Source organism: Corvus kubaryi, unplaced genomic scaffold (assembly GCF_017639235.1).
Source record: "Corvus kubaryi isolate FWS band 111438036 unplaced genomic scaffold, C.kubaryi_AGA036_p1.0 37398, whole genome shotgun sequence".
Lineage (NCBI taxonomy): Eukaryota > Metazoa > Chordata > Aves > Passeriformes > Corvidae > Corvus > Corvus kubaryi.
This window is the reverse complement of record NW_024581137.1, coordinates 1,450,260-1,466,540: the sequence shown is the minus strand read 5'-3', so window position 1 is coordinate 1,466,540 and position 16,281 is coordinate 1,450,260. Positions and strand designations below refer to the sequence as shown.

Here is a 16,281-nt window from a genome sequence, read left to right as displayed (position 1 = left end):
TATAATGATAACTTTTGGGTTTAGGTGCTTTATTGATTTTTACTTACTTTTTATTTTTATATATTGGTTTTGTAGTTTTTTTCCAGAGTTGTTTCTGTATGTGTTTAGGAGAATGTTATTTGAGGTTCTTCAGAGGAGAAGAATCCACCTTACAGCACTTTTATTTCTCAGGGCTGTTATGTTGTACATCTTCAATGTTGTTTTGTGCTTGACCATTAACTATTTTGTTAACAGGTTTGTATTGCTGTGATAGAGCAGAAGACTATGCCTGTCAGGCTGCTTGTAAAAGAATTCTTATGTCAATGAAAACTGAGCTTGAAATTGTTGATGGACTTATAGAAGGCTGTAAAACCATGCCTCTCCCTCAGGACCCACTTTGGCAATGTTTTCTTGAGAGTTCCAGATCTGTTCACCCAGGAGTCACTGTGCACCCCCCACCTTCAACAGGCCTTGATGGAGCTAAGCTCCATTGCTGTTCCAAAGCAAATTCTTCCACATGTAGGTCAGTATCTCTCTAACCTCATTTCCAATTGTAAAAGTACTTAAGAATTTGTCTTATTTCAGGCCTTCGCTTGAATCTTGCTACATACATCAAATAAAACGTTCTGGAATTCTTAGAAAAAATACAGGTTTAGGTAATCAGATCGTAATCTGTTGGGTAATCTATTCTGTCCCATACTTTGTATCTTAAAACATACTGTTTGATAACAGGAATCAACCTTTTCTCACACTTAGCACTGGCTTACTATAGCAGACACAGTAATTTAATGAAACCTGTACCATACTTGTGGTCATAATAGCCAATATTGCAGTCTCTGGTTAAGAGGTCTTAACAAGATGCTAAAGAGAGACTAGAGGACAATGAACTGCACAAACTCTCAAGTGCCTGGTTGCTTCATGTTAAAACCTTAGCAGTATTCCTTATACGATGCTCTTCTGGTTTTTGTCAGTGAAAAATAACTTAGGTTATTTAGTAATTAAATAAGGGAACTAACTATTCTGGCATTTAGAAAAACAAAGGTTTTCAGCAAATTGTTGCATGCTTGCAAATTATTGAGGCATTTTTAGTCTAGGGTGGTTTTCTGTCCACTTTAAAAATAGATGATGATTGCATTTTAAATGCATCAATATGTATAAATAAGTCACAAACATTTTTGAGCTGTTATTTCCTTTTATATCAAAGTTTCCAGTAACAACAGCTCCTGAATGCAGCTGGATCTTTAATGAGTTTAGTAGTAGAGCCCTGGAGTTACATTATTTCTTAGAACGTGGTAGCACAGGAAGCTGATAAAAGTACCTTTTAGTTCCATGCTTTGACAATGAGTTCTAAAAATGGATCCTTCTCTCAAGTTTTCAATAGGCAAGAAAGTACTGTATCTAATAGTACAGTGTCGTTCCATACCTTGGGATGGGAACAGTTGTAGCTTGTAGGATATTGCTGTGAACAAAGTGAGCTGCGTATTGCTGACACCAAGAAACATCTCAAACAAAAGCAGCAAACAGTATCCCTGTTTCAAACATCAGGGCAAAAGAAGGAATGCATTTTTGTTTGACAGTCATTTCTGTAGGAGGAGAAAGTGTGATTTGAAGCTGAAGGATGGGATTAGAAGTTGTTCATTGTGATGTCAGCTTAGATTTATTACAAGTAAAATTAGCTGGGATAGTTTTCACCTCAAAGTTGTAAGTTCAGCTTTCCAGCTGTTACATTTTTATTGGCTATTGCAGTTTTATATCCTGAAGTCTTTCAGTCTTACTACCTTAAAGTTTTGCTGACATTCTTAAGCAAAATGGGCTATTTTGGGTACCCTTGCAGACTTTGTGGGCTCTAACACAATCCTCTGCGGTGACTGGAGGCTATTGTGAGCTGCAAAGAAGTGATGGGCTATATCTGAATTGTTGTTCTTTTAATTTTGTTTTCTTCATCTCTATATTTGTTTGTTTGTTTGTTTTCAGAGAGCTCTGCACTAAACTTTATAGCACGAGCTGGGGCAATTCACAGAGCTGGCAAGAATTTGATCGCTTTTGTGAGTATAATGCAGTTGAAGTTTCCATGTTGACCTGTTTAGCAGATGTACGAGAACCTTGTCAGCTGGGCTGTAGAAATCTTACTTACTGCACTAATTTTAATAACAGGTAGGAGAGAGACACTGAATATTTTATAAAGGAATTCCTATGCTTTGATTTCAAAAATAAAATGAAATGTTTTTCAGACTTATTTTGAGATTGTATGTAGCTTTCTTTCTGCAAATATGGTTTCAGTTAATTTGAAAATAAGTAGTTTTTCTTTAGAATGAACTTTTGGAAATGTATTTAGCAACAGATGTAACAAAACTTATAAGAATAAAAGTTAACCCATGAACTTGTAAAATGTCACAGTGTATTATTATCTCTACATATTCCTCTGTCTTACTGTATAGACAAGTAAGTCATGGTTACTGGAATGTTGTGTATTATAAATAAGGTAAAAGTGTTTGTTAAATTTACATGTTACTCATTTTCAGAATCCCTTTCTTACAGAGATGTTTCTGTGGGTTTGTACTCTATAGGACAAGATTATTTAAAAGTGGTGTCTGAAAGTAATTGCAAGGTTACAGTTGGAGTTTAAAAAAAAAATCTAAATTTTGTTAGCTGTTAGAGATCACTGGCTTTTTTTTTTTTTTTTTTTTTTTTTTTTTTTAAATAGTATGTAGTGGCATGAGTGCTATATGAGTAGTAGTATCCCAAGCCTGGCTAAATATAAATGATAAATCAACTTGCATTAGTGATTCACCAAGAAACATTTACATATATATTTGGGCTATCTAAGATATTTGCTCTTAAGTCAACTTCAGGTAAGAAATATTTAAGTGACATTTGATCTTAAGAGATAGAGGTGAGAAGGGAGTTTCAGCCTTGAGTCTTAAAGAGCTCAAAAACAGATTTCAAATTGATTCCGATCTTGTTTAACTGTGGGAGGGATTAATTTCTTGTATATCACAAGAATCAAGCCATATGAAGGATGTAGAATTCTTACGGAATTAGGAAATGGAAAAATGTGTGGTACTTTCTTTTTCTTTTATACATGCTATATCTTACCTTCTTCTTTTAAGACCAACAGAACTTTTTAGAAGCTGCAATACTCAGTCAGACCAGGGAGCCATGAATGACATGAAGCTATGGGAAAAAGGGAGTATTAAGATGCCATTCATAAATATTCCTGTGCTTGATATTAAAAAATGCCAACCAGAAATGTGGAAGGCAATTGCCTGTTCCCTGCAGATTAAACCTTGTCACAGCAAATCCAGAGGAAGTATTATCTGCAAGTAAGTACTTGGGGAAAACAAAAAGCAATTTAGAGGTTCTACTAAGGATTTTAATGAAAATCAAAAAGCTTTAGGACTATGTTTGCTCTGTTAGGAAAACATAGCAAGGCAAACATGGAAGGAATATGAAATTGCATGGTTGCCATTGCTTGAATCTCCATCGCTGTAAATGAAGGTATTTGCCTATTAATGAGATGGATGTATATGCTTGCATTGTAAAGTGGGATAAAAAAGGTTTATTGAAAGGTTTTTTTGGCTCTCTGTGGTGTCTTAAACCTTTCCTCTTTTTGGTTTTGGGATCTACTGATGGCTTTCAGCTGACAGAAAGGTCTGAAAAAAATTAAGGTTTATTTTTTTTTAGTAAATTTTGAAATTGGGGATTGGATAGAAAAAAGAGCAGTTAGTAGTGCAGGTAGTGAGGTAGAGTTCAACCCATATTAGACATCAGTAAATCAAGGAAATGCTTGGTCTTGGAAGACGCATGCATATGATGCCACAGAAAATGAAGATCACCAAGCCCAAAGTCAAAGAGGAGTAGTGTCAGCAGTAGTTTCTGTCTTTGTGTCACAAATTTATTCCTCCCTCCTATGTAAAATATAGCATATGTGTATATATATATATGTGTGTGTGTGTATATATATATATATATATAAACACTCTGCTATGAGGCAGATCGGGAGAGTTGTGGATTCAGGGAAGGGAATAACATAGAGAGAAATCTTTTTCATACAAGACCTTTTTTCTTCAAGTAGTCTTCATGAAGTTCTGTCTCTTTATTTATCTGTAGATCAGATTGTGTGGAAATACTGAAGAAGTGTGGAGATCATAATAAATTCCCTGAAGGCCACTCAGCTGAGAGTATTTGTGAGCTCTTGTCTCCAACAGATGACCTGGAGAACTGTATACCTTTGGATACTTACCTGAGTAAGTAGTAACATACCTGTGCAGCAAAATTAGAAACCAGGAGACTTTAAATGCTTGTCATTACTTTAAATACTCTTCTTTTTTTTTTTTTTTTTTTTAAGAAAGTTGTATTGAATTTGTGGCATTTTATTTAGTGTATTAGAGAAAATTGGAATTTTGAAGTTGCCATAGTTCATTGCTTCTATTCCTTCTTGTATTGGGCATATGTGGCAAGAAAATTATTGGGCAGACAAGATAGAGGAAATACATTTTGCATGTGAAGGATCATCTGGGTCATTATTTCCAGGACTGAGGATTAAACTATTGAAATACATTAACTACCTGGTCATATCAACCTTCTACATCTATAATTAAAGTAAAAAAAATTCACAGAATTGTCAAAAACATGATTTTACTGGACATAAGAAATGCCATGCTTAGCTGAAAAAAATTAAACCTCATTAAAATCAGTATAGATGATATATATTCTGTTTTCAGGCCCAAGTTCTTTAGGCAACATTGTAGAAGATGTTACGCATCCATGTAATCCAAATCCATGTGCAGCTAATCAGCTATGTGAAGTAAATAGAAAAGGATGTCAGTCTGGAGAGCTGTGTCTTCCATATTTGTGTGTGCCAGGTAAGGTTTTTTGGGCTTCTCTTTACTGGACTTTGCTGGTCAATATGTCATTGAAATGCTGTTGAAGGTTTTAAAGTGGATTGCTGTGCCACAGTTTAACCCAGCTGGCACCTGAGTACCACACAGCCCTCGCTCACTTCCCCCTCTGGCCTGGGGAGGAGCAGTTTAGTCACTGAAATAAAGTTAATAATAATAGTTGTGATGGCTCTGATGATGAAAAGAGAGATAACAAAAAGAGAGGAATACAACCAAGGGGAACCAAGAGATGCACAGTGCCACAGCTCCCCTCCCACTGACCCGATGGCCAGCCCTTCCCACCAAACACGTCTGGACATGCAGCCAACGGCGCTTCTGCTCCCTTCAGTGACACTTTTAATGTGGTTGCACCTCACCAGAAAGGCATTCATGGTCATTTGGGAGCTGCTCTTTTAGAACACTGGTGTTGTCTAACCTCTGCACCGTGCGTAAACGTGAGCTGACTGGGGAGAGAGCCTCATGCAGAACAAGTTTCAGGTACCTAACTTTGAAATGGCAGGGTTGTGTGGTGTTAATAACAAGGATCAAACCTACCAAAAGAGGTGTGAGGCTCTGAAATGTCCAGCTTCTACAACCCCCTCATTGTTCTGCCCTGGGCACTGGTAGTTTTTCCCTTTCCTTTAAAGCAGAAGCTGTCATTCAGTGACTCGAGGGGTCAGCTGTGCTTCTTGAAGCAGAGCAGAAAGTGTGCATTTGGTGACCACTTGAGCATGTGTGTGACTGAGCAAGTGAGAGCAACACTGATTTTTACACTGAATTGCATGGATCAGCCTCCTTTCTAGAGGAGGTGATAGAGAACATTGCCATAGCTGTCTAATATCAGTTCCCCGAGCCTCTTTTCTTCCAGCAGTTCTGTGGCTGATCAGCCGTTTCCCCAGTGGTTCCTAATTAAAAGGAGGAAAGCTGGGTTTTGCTTCACTCATACATCTGCTCTACTTGTGCTCTTTTAAAAGTGAGGATTGGCTTCAGCTCATTCTTTGCGTGAGCCTAGGGATATTGTTTTGGTTATGCTTCTATGACCCTTACAAAATATTTTTGTTTTCCTGGAAAGCTGAGCCTTATTACTATAGAGCTTATATTGCCTTCACTTGCCACAAAAGTCATTCAAAGTCATCTGAAAACAAGCTCACACAGAGCTTTTGAAGAGATAATTTGCTTCCTCTGAAGGTCGGAAAGTTACTTTGGTGTTTTAATTCAGTCTTTTTATTGGCTGAAAGTTTCAGGGGGCTTGTTGCAGTTCACCCCTTGTAGGGTTAGTTCAATCTGTTATTTATTTTATTATTTTTCCTTGCAATTTTAAAAACAATTTTATTTTCTTTTCCATTCTTTCTTTTTTAAATCCACTTTTCCTGCTTTTTCTCCCTTTCTTCCCTCTTCACATCTACTTGTAAGAATCCTTCAGTGTTCATTTAGGAGGTACAAGTAGGGAAGAAAGGCACAATAAAATATGTGAGAGAGGGGAATGACTGGGCTTTGCTTGTGAGACCCTTTAATTCAAATCCTGTATTGGAGAGAGTGAAGCATGTGCAGTATTTGACATATAACATGTTTCATACTACTGCAGAGCTGAAAAATTAAAATATTTGAGAATTACTGGAATTTCAAGTCTATTTCTCAAAAGTAACATCTTTACAGGTACTTCAGAACTTTGTCTCGATCAAGTATCTTCTATTTTTACTACTTGTTGCCTCTGTGAAATGGATGAATTTGTTTTAAGGGCAAGAGTAAGGCTGCTCAAGAACACCTTATGTTTTTTGCAAGTCAGAGTAGTAATTAATTTCAGTAGTGGCACTTGCCCATGTGTTCACTACTTACGAGCTAAAATTTTTCCTTGTATGCAGGCTGCAAACTGGGAGAAGCCTCCGATTTTATTGTCCGTCAAGGCACACTTATCCAAGTTCCATCCTCAGCTGGTGATGTTGGGTGTTACAAGATTTGTACCTGTGGACACAGTGGATTGCTGGAGAACTGTATGGAAATGCATTGTGTTGACCTCCAGAAATCATGCATTGTTGGAGGACAAAGAAAAAGTAAGTAATAGAGCAGTGATGTATCCAGCACGTGCTCCTTACCTAATGAATTTTGAGCTATGTGAAAAGACACAGAGGGTCTGAATTCAGAGTCTACCAGAAAATACAAAAGCTGATGATTACATCCCTATATTTAATACCGGGTTAAGTCTTACATGTGCTGGGGGGTTCCATTGTTGAAATCGGTACTGAACTGTGTCTGTCTCAGTCAATCACAGTCCTGTGTGCAGGGTATTCTCAGTACACCATTTCTTTTTAGCATGGGGTGGTTTCTTTACTAGCTCCAAATGGTTTGGGGGGGTTGTTTTGGATTTGTTGGGGGGTATTTTTTCTTCCTTCCAGTGGCTTGTGGCATCTGGACCCATGAACTCCCAAGGTCTGTGTTTCCACTCCAGTGGTTGGCACGAAGACCTCTTACCCTACTTATTGGTTCATCCAGCTTAAGGTTTGTTAGTACTCATGCACATACTCAGAGTAGGAAGCACACACCTTAAAAGGTTAAAAATAGGATTGGATAAAAATGTAGGATAGGTTGTGGTGATCAAGTGCAGGGTTCAGTGAGAAAGACAGACTGTCCAGCTGCCTGTCAACACTGAACCATTCCCTTTTTCCCCTCTTCCCTTTGCTTTCCTACACATCTTCCTGCTTGATTCGTCTTAATTCCTCCTTTTCCTTATCTTTGGTCCTTCCACTAAACATCCCCTAGTAAGTTTTGCACAATCTCAACATTAAATAAGAATTACAGTTTAAGATATTCATCAATGGGGCTAACATATGCCTAAAAATAAACATGTAAGCAACATAATGATGATAAAGGTGTATTGAACACTGTGATTCTTTAAAGTCTTCCTCACCATGGCAGCTCTCTGTGTAGAGTTAAACTTGGCATAGGTAATAAGGATTAATTTTTTTCTTTCCTTTTTTTTTTCCAAAATTGGTACTATTTGTTCATGGAAGCAGAACACTGAAAACATCTTAACATTAACAATATATTTGGTGGACAGTTGTAGAAAGTATCTGGAGAAAGTAGATACTTTTAAGATACAGTTGTTAGCAAATACAGGTTTTAAATGGTGACTGTAACTTTTTATGGACCATTCTATCCAAGAAAACTTGCAGTTGTTCAGACTACTGGTGAAAATAATCACAAAAATATCTGATGCTGTATTTGTATTTTATGGTTGCACAGTGTACAGCCCTCACTTGTTCTGATAACCATTCAACAATATGTGTTGAATACCTACCCTGCTGTAGGTATTCAATAAGTGCTGTCCATTTAAAAACAAGCAAATAAACTACCACAACCCCAAAACCAGACAGGTTCCTCTCATTTGCCAGTGACTCATGAAGTGTTTGTGGCGATTAAGGTTTTATGTAATAAAAGATAAAAATTACTAGGTTCCAAATCTGTTAGGCAATGCATTGAAAACAAAGAATTAAAAGTTCATGGTCACCATGTAAACATTTTGCAATAACTATATTTAATTGGTTTCTGTATCAGTTGGACATAAAATCTGGACTGTTTTTTTTAAAACCAATCTCTATAAAGAAAACAACACTGAATATTTTAAATTATGCTGGGGTTTTTTGTGTTGTGAGTTGACTCCAGCTAATGAAATGATTACTGATAAGGACAGGTTGCTGTGTGCACTCTTTGACAGTGAAAGACAATAGCCTTGTAAAGTTTTCAGGTGGATCCTAAGTCACGTACTCTGAAGATCGGGTACCTGAGATCCTGTGTTTGGCATTACCATCTAACCTCTTCTTCCCTGCTGGCAAATTCCTTGGTCCTTTGAGTAGTACTGTGGTGTAGTGAGGTTCTTGTGCTACAGAGGCTTTCTCACCGCCTCTTGTTCTGCCCTCATTTGTCTCTGAGCACCTCTTCTGAATTACTCCAGTGCTGAGGGGTTTCCTTGTGCCTATGCAATGTTTTATCAAAAATTCTAATTTTCAATCTCAATCTCTTGAAGAGAGATTAGAGGGAATTACCTTATTTTGTAAGGCATGATTACTATTATGTCTTCCTCAGGAGCTATGTATTTGTTGGTAGTCTTTGATAACCAGTTTGGTTATGGATAGATCAGACTCTCTCATCAACATGAATTGATTTTATACAAAACATACATCACAGTGAAGGGCAGTCATATGGACAGTTCAAAAAACTGAACTGGAGTTGCTAAATTGAAGAAGAATCCCCTAAGTTTGCAGTTTGATTCTTAGATTCAGGTGTAAAAATGTTACTGACTTATAAAATACGTTCCAATCCAATGAGGGCTGGAATGAAGCATTGGCACTTTTACCTCTTGACAAACACGAATGTGCTTTGTGTGAGACTATGTCTAGAACTTTAGCAGTCCTAGGTAAATTTAATTTAGGAGAAGAATGTGTCTTTACAAAAGCTTTACCTTTAAGAAAACATGAAACATGCTAGCCAGAATTTATTGTTCTTTAAAAAAATACAACAGAAAACCTAATTTATGCAGGCTTTGAAAGGACAAAGTGCTTGCTTCCCAGGTTAACTAATTAATCAAAACCACATGTGAACAGACTTTCCCTTTAAGTGAATAAAGCAAAACTTGAAATCTAAAAAAAAAAAAGAAAAAAGATGGAAGTTTCAGTGGGAAAATATATTGAATAAGGGAAATTACAGAAACAGTTAATGAGAATGCAATTTCTGTGTAGTATATATGAATATGTAGTCTTCTGGTGTATTTGCATTAATTGTATGTATTTACTTAATTTATTTTAAGGCCATGGAACGTCCTTTAATATAGATTGCAATGTCTGTTCCTGTTTTGCTGGAAACTTGATTTGTTCTACACGTCAGTGTCTAACTGAGCACAGTTCAGAGGACGAACGTCGGAAGTTTACAGGTAACTTTGCAAACCATGAAAACTGTAAGTTGAGTATTTTTAGAGCAGGGATTATCAACTAAATTCTTTCTACAGTATTAATGGAAAACACTTGATAATTTGTTATTACTACGTTTTTTTAACTATTTCTTTTTCTCATGTCCAACCTGCACTGCAGGAAAAGCACATACTTTAAAAAAGAAAATCAGTACTGAAAAATAAAACCGCATGTAGTACGTAAAAATAAGTAGAGACAGGGTACACTGGGGATGAGAGATAAGGAGTTCAGGGGAAAAGAAAGCTGAGTAGAATGAGCAAAGAGGCCAGACACAAACTTCCCTTCCTGCTCCTTGTAAGTGCCTGTGTGCTCCAGCATTGCTAAATGACAGGTGGGAGGAAAGGGCTAAGGGCACTTTGCTGGAAGGCAGAGATGCTCAGTGACCCTTTGTGTATCTTGTGTCATAGAAGGTGAGTGTGCAGCCAGTCCCTGTTCTGTGTGTTGCTCTTGCAGGTTTGCCCTGTAACTGTGTGGACCAGTTTGTCCCAGTCTGTGGCCAGAACGGGCGCACGTATCCCAGCGCGTGCATAGCTCGCTGCATTGGCCTCCAGGACAACCAGTTTGAATTCGGATCGTGTATTTCCAAGGATCCTTGCAACCCAAACCCTTGTAATAAAAATCAAAGGTAAAAGCAGAATATGTTTTTAAGCTTTTCTTTGGCTTCATCAACTCATAAAGCAGATTTATGTGTTCTTTGAATATGTTGTATATTGTAGTAACATTCTACTTTGGGGCTATTCCAATAAAAATAACTGTTTGAAGTAGCTGCTTTTTATTTATCATAGTTAGTAATATTGGACTGTAATTACTGCCAGTTTTTGGTTCCATTTTTGTAGTGCTATGTCAATTAAATTCATTATGCAGATCTCAGTTCAGCCATAAAAGAGACTTGATGTACACTTTCAAAAGTGGGAGAAGCAAATTTTGTCGAAATGGCAATAACTGTCACTTTACTACTTTGTTTCACACCTTCTTTTAGCAGTTTACAAAGAAGACCCACATCAGAATTCAAGACTTGGAGTCAGTCTTGCTTATTCAGTCAATAATCTGTGCTTTTTGTCTCTAAAATAGGAAAATACCAATCACCAGTTTTTTTCTTAGACTGAAATCTTGTGAAAACTATGTCTGTACAATCTCTGGATTTTCAATATCAAGAAAAGCAAAATCTGCATAGACAAATACATTAAAACAAAAATATGCTTTGTACTAGTGTCAGGCGAAAAGAAAATCTGACCTTTCTTACAGAGATCAAAGTCTGTGGCTCACAATATTGGTCTCTGTCTTCAATTTTCTCAGTGTTGTGCAATACTGCAGTCTCCTTTGAATTACTGCATTTTTCTGTTTTGAAAGAAAGCCATCAAAATAAGTTGTGTAATATTGCACTTTCATGAAAGCTGATTGTAGCGGTTTTAGGGTTTTTTCCTTTTTCTGTACTTAAAATGCCATGATGCAGAAAAATACTGAGAAAACACTGTAGTTTTGTAGCTGTAACAGCCATTATGGCATTCAAAATTGGAATTTCAAAGCTGCATTGTGGATAAGTATTTTTTACTTTTTGTTTGAAATTTGGAGAGTACAGAGAGGCTTTCCTGTTTTTCAAAATACCATTATGCTCAGAACCTCAACTTGTAGTTTCAGTAAAGGACTGTACACAATACATTTTTCTGGGTCAGTTTGATAATATAGCTCAAATTGAACATGCTCATCTGAAAATGCCCCCGATGCACTTGGAATCTGTTTAGGATCTTACATTCCGCTTGTGAAGGGTTTAAATCTCAGAATTTCCGAGCCTGCCCTAGTATTAAAGGCATATCTGTAACGCATGGGAGCGCAGCTCTTAGAGAGAATAAGAACACATTGTGCATAATCCAGTGGTAGCAGCACTGCTGTCATTTATAGGAGGAGGGGGTTGTCCAAAAAGGCCATGAGACCTTTCATCAGGCTGTTCATCAGACTGCATAGGCTGGCATTTCTCTAGCAGAGGGAGGCCTTGCAGGGCCAATGCCAGATGTTTTGCAGATAAGGTCATGGAAGGTACATGTTTAACACAAAGGGGAAAGAATTTCTATCTGTACTTGTCTGTGAAGGCTGCGAAGGAATCGATGCCAAGGAAGTGTGTATGTGAGATTTTTCTGTTTGTTTGCAGTCATCCCCTAGATGGGATGTTGTCCAATATTTTGAACCTACAAAGCTAGAATCCAATTAGATATTTGTAATTGAAACCATATAATCTTGTAGGTCTTGTTTTCACCCCTTTCTCAGAGAAGGGAGAGACTAGACCTCTGCAATACAATCTTTTCCTCTTGCTCACTGTTTCCATATTTTCTCTAGCCTAGCTGTTCTTAATATTCATTTACAAAATGAAGTGTGGGAGTAGGTGAGAAGTTTATCCAAGCCTTTCTCAATAATCCCTTGAAAAATACTTGGTAAAAGATAAATGTTAGTGATAACTGTAGTTGTGTTCACACACATCGAGTAAATGTGGTGTGAAACTGTTCCAGGTTTGTGATGAGATCTGAACTGGGCCTATTCAGAGTGTTTCATCATTTGTATTTCCTGCAGCTCTGCTGAAACACAGTTAGCTCTAAAGCACTGGAGAAAATTTCACTGTAAATATTTTCCCTGAGTATTTTGAGACTTAAATAAATCCTATGACACGATATGAAATTATTATTACTTTCTGCAGGTGCATACCAAAGAAACAAGTTTGCTTGACCAGTTTTGAGAAGTTCGAATGTAGCCAGCATGAATGTGTGCCAAGGCAGTTAAATTGTGACCAGACACGGGATCCTGTTTGTGACACAGACAATGTGGAATACACTAACTTGTGTACTTTGTACCAAAAAGGAAAAAGTTTAGCATACCGAGGACCATGCCAGGTAGGAAGTGATTCTAGCAATGAATGTCAAATCTTCTTTGTTCCTTAGTGTTCAACTTAACAATTTTTATTTTTCTTCTTTTCAATATTGTTCGTTTGCTTAGGTCTTTTTGAAGTATTCTGTTTGAGGTTTATAGCTTATAAAATGTTCTAATAGAAAGTAGTCATTTAAAATTTTAATTTTAACTAGTATAAAAAATACTCTCACAATCTTCAGAATTTTGTTAAGTGTTTCTCTGCTTTAGTTAACAGTTGTCTCAAAACCAATCAAAAGCTCTACTTATGCTTTCTTTGGGGTCATACTCTTGATATTTATATCTTCCTATATATGCTATTAAAGCTTGCACTAAGGTGTGTTTGCAGTAATTAGTGCAGTTCCTTGGTTACTTAAATGCTAATTCTTACCAATTTTAACGTGCCTAAATATAAAATTATGCCCAGCCATAGAAAGTCTTTAGCTTTTTGTGTGATTGTGCCCCAGGTTTACCAAGTTCATTGCTCAGGATCTATTTATAGACTAGGCAGTCTGTAATACTTTCCTAGTGAGTCTGCATTGGATTAGTCTTCATATTAATCCTTGAGAAGGATTAGGATTAGGTTTAGTTTTTCCATCCCACCGCTCTCTACGGTGGTGTTAGACAAGCTGCTTCTGTCACCTTACAATAACACATACACAAATGTAAGTAATACAGGTAAATAAGTAATATATAAAAATATATAATAATGTGTTAGATATACATGTGCATGCACACTAAATTTTAAGCACACAAAACCACACTAAGATGAATTAATAATTTACTAATGAGTTGTTAACAAATTAATTTTATTAATAGAATATTTTAAGGTATAGTGAAATTACAATGATTTTCATTGATTTAATAAGTTGATTTAAATATGGTCCTTTTATTTAAGCATTAGCACAGAACAAAAGTTGTTGGTTTCTGAAACATGTTTTCTTGTACATTTCTCAGACTCTGTCACCTTTTTGAAGTACTTACCCTTTTCATTTATGGCCTGTTCATAAACTCGCAGGTTATTTCCTCTGGATTTCCTCCTTTTTCAAACATTGGACAATATTAGCAGTGAATTCCCATGAACTTTGGTTTTCCTCATGTTGAAACTGCTCTGACATTCCTGCAGCACGGCTGAATTGATGTTGCAAGCATTGTGTGTGTTTCAGCCATTCTGCAGGTCGGTGGAGCCTGTGTGTGGGCACAACGGGGAGACCTACGGCAGCGTCTGTGCCGCCTACTCCGACCGCGTGGCCGTGGACTACCACGGGCCCTGCCAGGCCGTGGGCGTGCTCTCCGACTATGGCTTCCACTCCGAGTGCGCCTTCGTCAAGTGTCCCCAGCTCTCTGCCATGGGCTGCAAGCCCGTCATCGCGCCAGGTGGGGAAGCTCACTGCAGAGAGGGGAGAGTCTCCAGGCTCTGAGTATAAATAGGGCGATACTTGGAACAAAACCTAGGCTTTAAAATGTTACACTAAGAGAAAGCACGAATAGTGACTCTACTTAGGGCTAGAACAAGCCACTGTCAGGACTCAGATGAGTAAACCTGAATTGGAAGGGCCTTGGCTTTAGGAGTCATGCTCCTTCAGTCTTTAGAGACTGGCAACTGGGATGGGTTTGGGAGAAACAGATGAGGTCTGTGGTGTCCAGGGTCGGATGCCTCTAGGAATCTGGTGAGTAATTTTTCGGAAGCAGCAGCACAGATACCACAGTGGAATGCTGAGCTGTCATCAACGCAGGGTTCCCAGAAGGGCGGTATTTAATTAGAAGACAGAGTAAAATACCAGATGTATTCACAGCACTGTGGAAGACAGCAGGAGTAGTTTTGCAGTGTGCTGGTTTGAACCAGTTTTTTATTGTTTTCACAAGTGCTTCCTTTATGAAACAATAACTAATCACAGGTAATACACAGAGCAAGGAAAGCTCTGTTCTTAAAGAGTTTTATTCATTTTTCTCATTTCTCACCCCCTTTGAAAAAGGGTCTTCATGCTTTGTAATAACATTTAGTACTGTAAAAGTCACTCTGTGAATGTGAATTACATATAAGTTGGAGAGTGAATTTAATACACAGGCATGGATAGAAAGTTGAAATATTATCTCTTTGGTTTCTGACATGGTGAGGAAAACAGTAGAAATACGACATCTGTCAGACAAGCAGTTTTTCTGCCTTGTTATCTAAAGATTCTAAGCTCCAACATGGTGTAACTGCACAAATTAATGCTTGCAATGTGCATAATGCTTCTGTCATGTCCTGGCTATATCAGCTCTTGAAATCCATCATTTCTGTAGTTAATATGCATGCATCCATACAAAATCTTGGCTTGTGGTACACACAGTGCCTCCACTTTTTAAGCTTACAGTAATGAAGGAAGGGTCTTAAAAGGAAAGAAAATTCATCTTGTTGCTTCATGCTAATCGTAGGATATGTGTGTTGAAAGGTGACTGATTTTGCATTATAAATGTTTTCAATATTAAAAAAACGTGCAATTCTGCTGTCAAATTGAAACATTTATTTTGCTTTGGTAGTTTTGCTATTTTCATTCTCAGTTAATATTCAAATTTTGACTCCTGCTTACTTAAAAGACGACTTGTTTTTATTACTGATATTTTTTTAATTCACATAGGAGCCTGCTGTCCACTATGTGCTGGAATGCTGAGAATCTTATATGACAAAGACAAGCTGGATAATTTTGCAAGGGTAAACAGTTTAATCATGCCTAATATTAAATGGTATATGAAAAGTCAAGTTACTGTGCACTTTCTCCTGGAAGGTTAACATGTTATAAAAGCCATTATTTTTTAGTAGTTATTTTTGATTGTTGGAGTTTTTCTTTATACTGCTTATACTTTCCTTTATTTCTTTATCTGAGACATAACTTGAATTACAATGCAAAGCAAAACAGAATTAGAGTAGGCACAAACAAGCAGACTCTGGTTTGTAGTTTATATGACTTGTAACAGTGCAGACAAGTTATATGGGAACAGCATCTATGATTCCACTGCTCACCTCTCAGATTTTGTGTTTGTAGGTGCTGTGTGCATGTGCTGACCAATTTTGCTGAGTTAACAGTGTCTGTTAGGTCCTGACTGCATCCTGGAATGCTGTCCAGTTGTCATCTCTAATGGTACCAGGGACACAGTGGCTACTGCAGCTTCTCAGTTCATACATGTGACTGTGAAGAAGAATTTTTCATTTGTTAGAAGAAGACTTTCTAGTTAAAGAAATGTATTGGTCTTATTGAAGTAGTTGGTGATAACTGCTCTCCTCTCACCTACTAAGCACCCTAATACCTGGGTTGTAATGTCTGCCTTTTTTAGGTCAGACAGCTGGTTCATGTGAGAAAAAACTACTTCAAATACTAGAGTTCTATAAATCTAGGGCTGCTCTGCCCCTTGTGTCCCAGCATGGGAGCACATAACCATTTACATTATTTTGAGGTACGTAATACATAGACATACTAACCACAAAGGTGGAGGACAACACATAGCAAAACCATGGTTAATACAAGAAGTAAATCTTTTCTTTTCTTTTCTTTTCTTTTCTTTTCTTTTTTCTTTTCTTTTCTTTTTTT

General features: G+C 37.3%; 1 protein-coding gene across 2 annotated transcripts in view; it reads left to right on the top strand.

Moving 5' to 3' along the window:
• RECK (reversion inducing cysteine rich protein with kazal motifs) overlaps positions 1 to 16,281 on the top strand; it is a 46,091-nt gene that overhangs the window by 26,753 nt on the left and 3,057 nt on the right. For both annotated transcript variants that reach the window (XM_042044308.1, XM_042044309.1), the window contains 11 exons: positions 235 to 502; positions 1,954 to 2,133; positions 3,090 to 3,302; positions 4,090 to 4,226; positions 4,704 to 4,844; positions 6,722 to 6,910; positions 9,661 to 9,783; positions 10,274 to 10,445; positions 12,507 to 12,699; positions 13,879 to 14,089; positions 15,334 to 15,407. In XM_042044308.1, the coding sequence (XP_041900242.1) occupies positions 235 to 502; positions 1,954 to 2,133; positions 3,090 to 3,302; positions 4,090 to 4,226; positions 4,704 to 4,844; positions 6,722 to 6,910; positions 9,661 to 9,783; positions 10,274 to 10,445; positions 12,507 to 12,699; positions 13,879 to 14,089; positions 15,334 to 15,407 (1,901 nt within the window). The remainder of the gene's footprint in view (positions 1 to 234; positions 503 to 1,953; positions 2,134 to 3,089; positions 3,303 to 4,089; positions 4,227 to 4,703; positions 4,845 to 6,721; positions 6,911 to 9,660; positions 9,784 to 10,273; positions 10,446 to 12,506; positions 12,700 to 13,878; positions 14,090 to 15,333; positions 15,408 to 16,281) is intronic.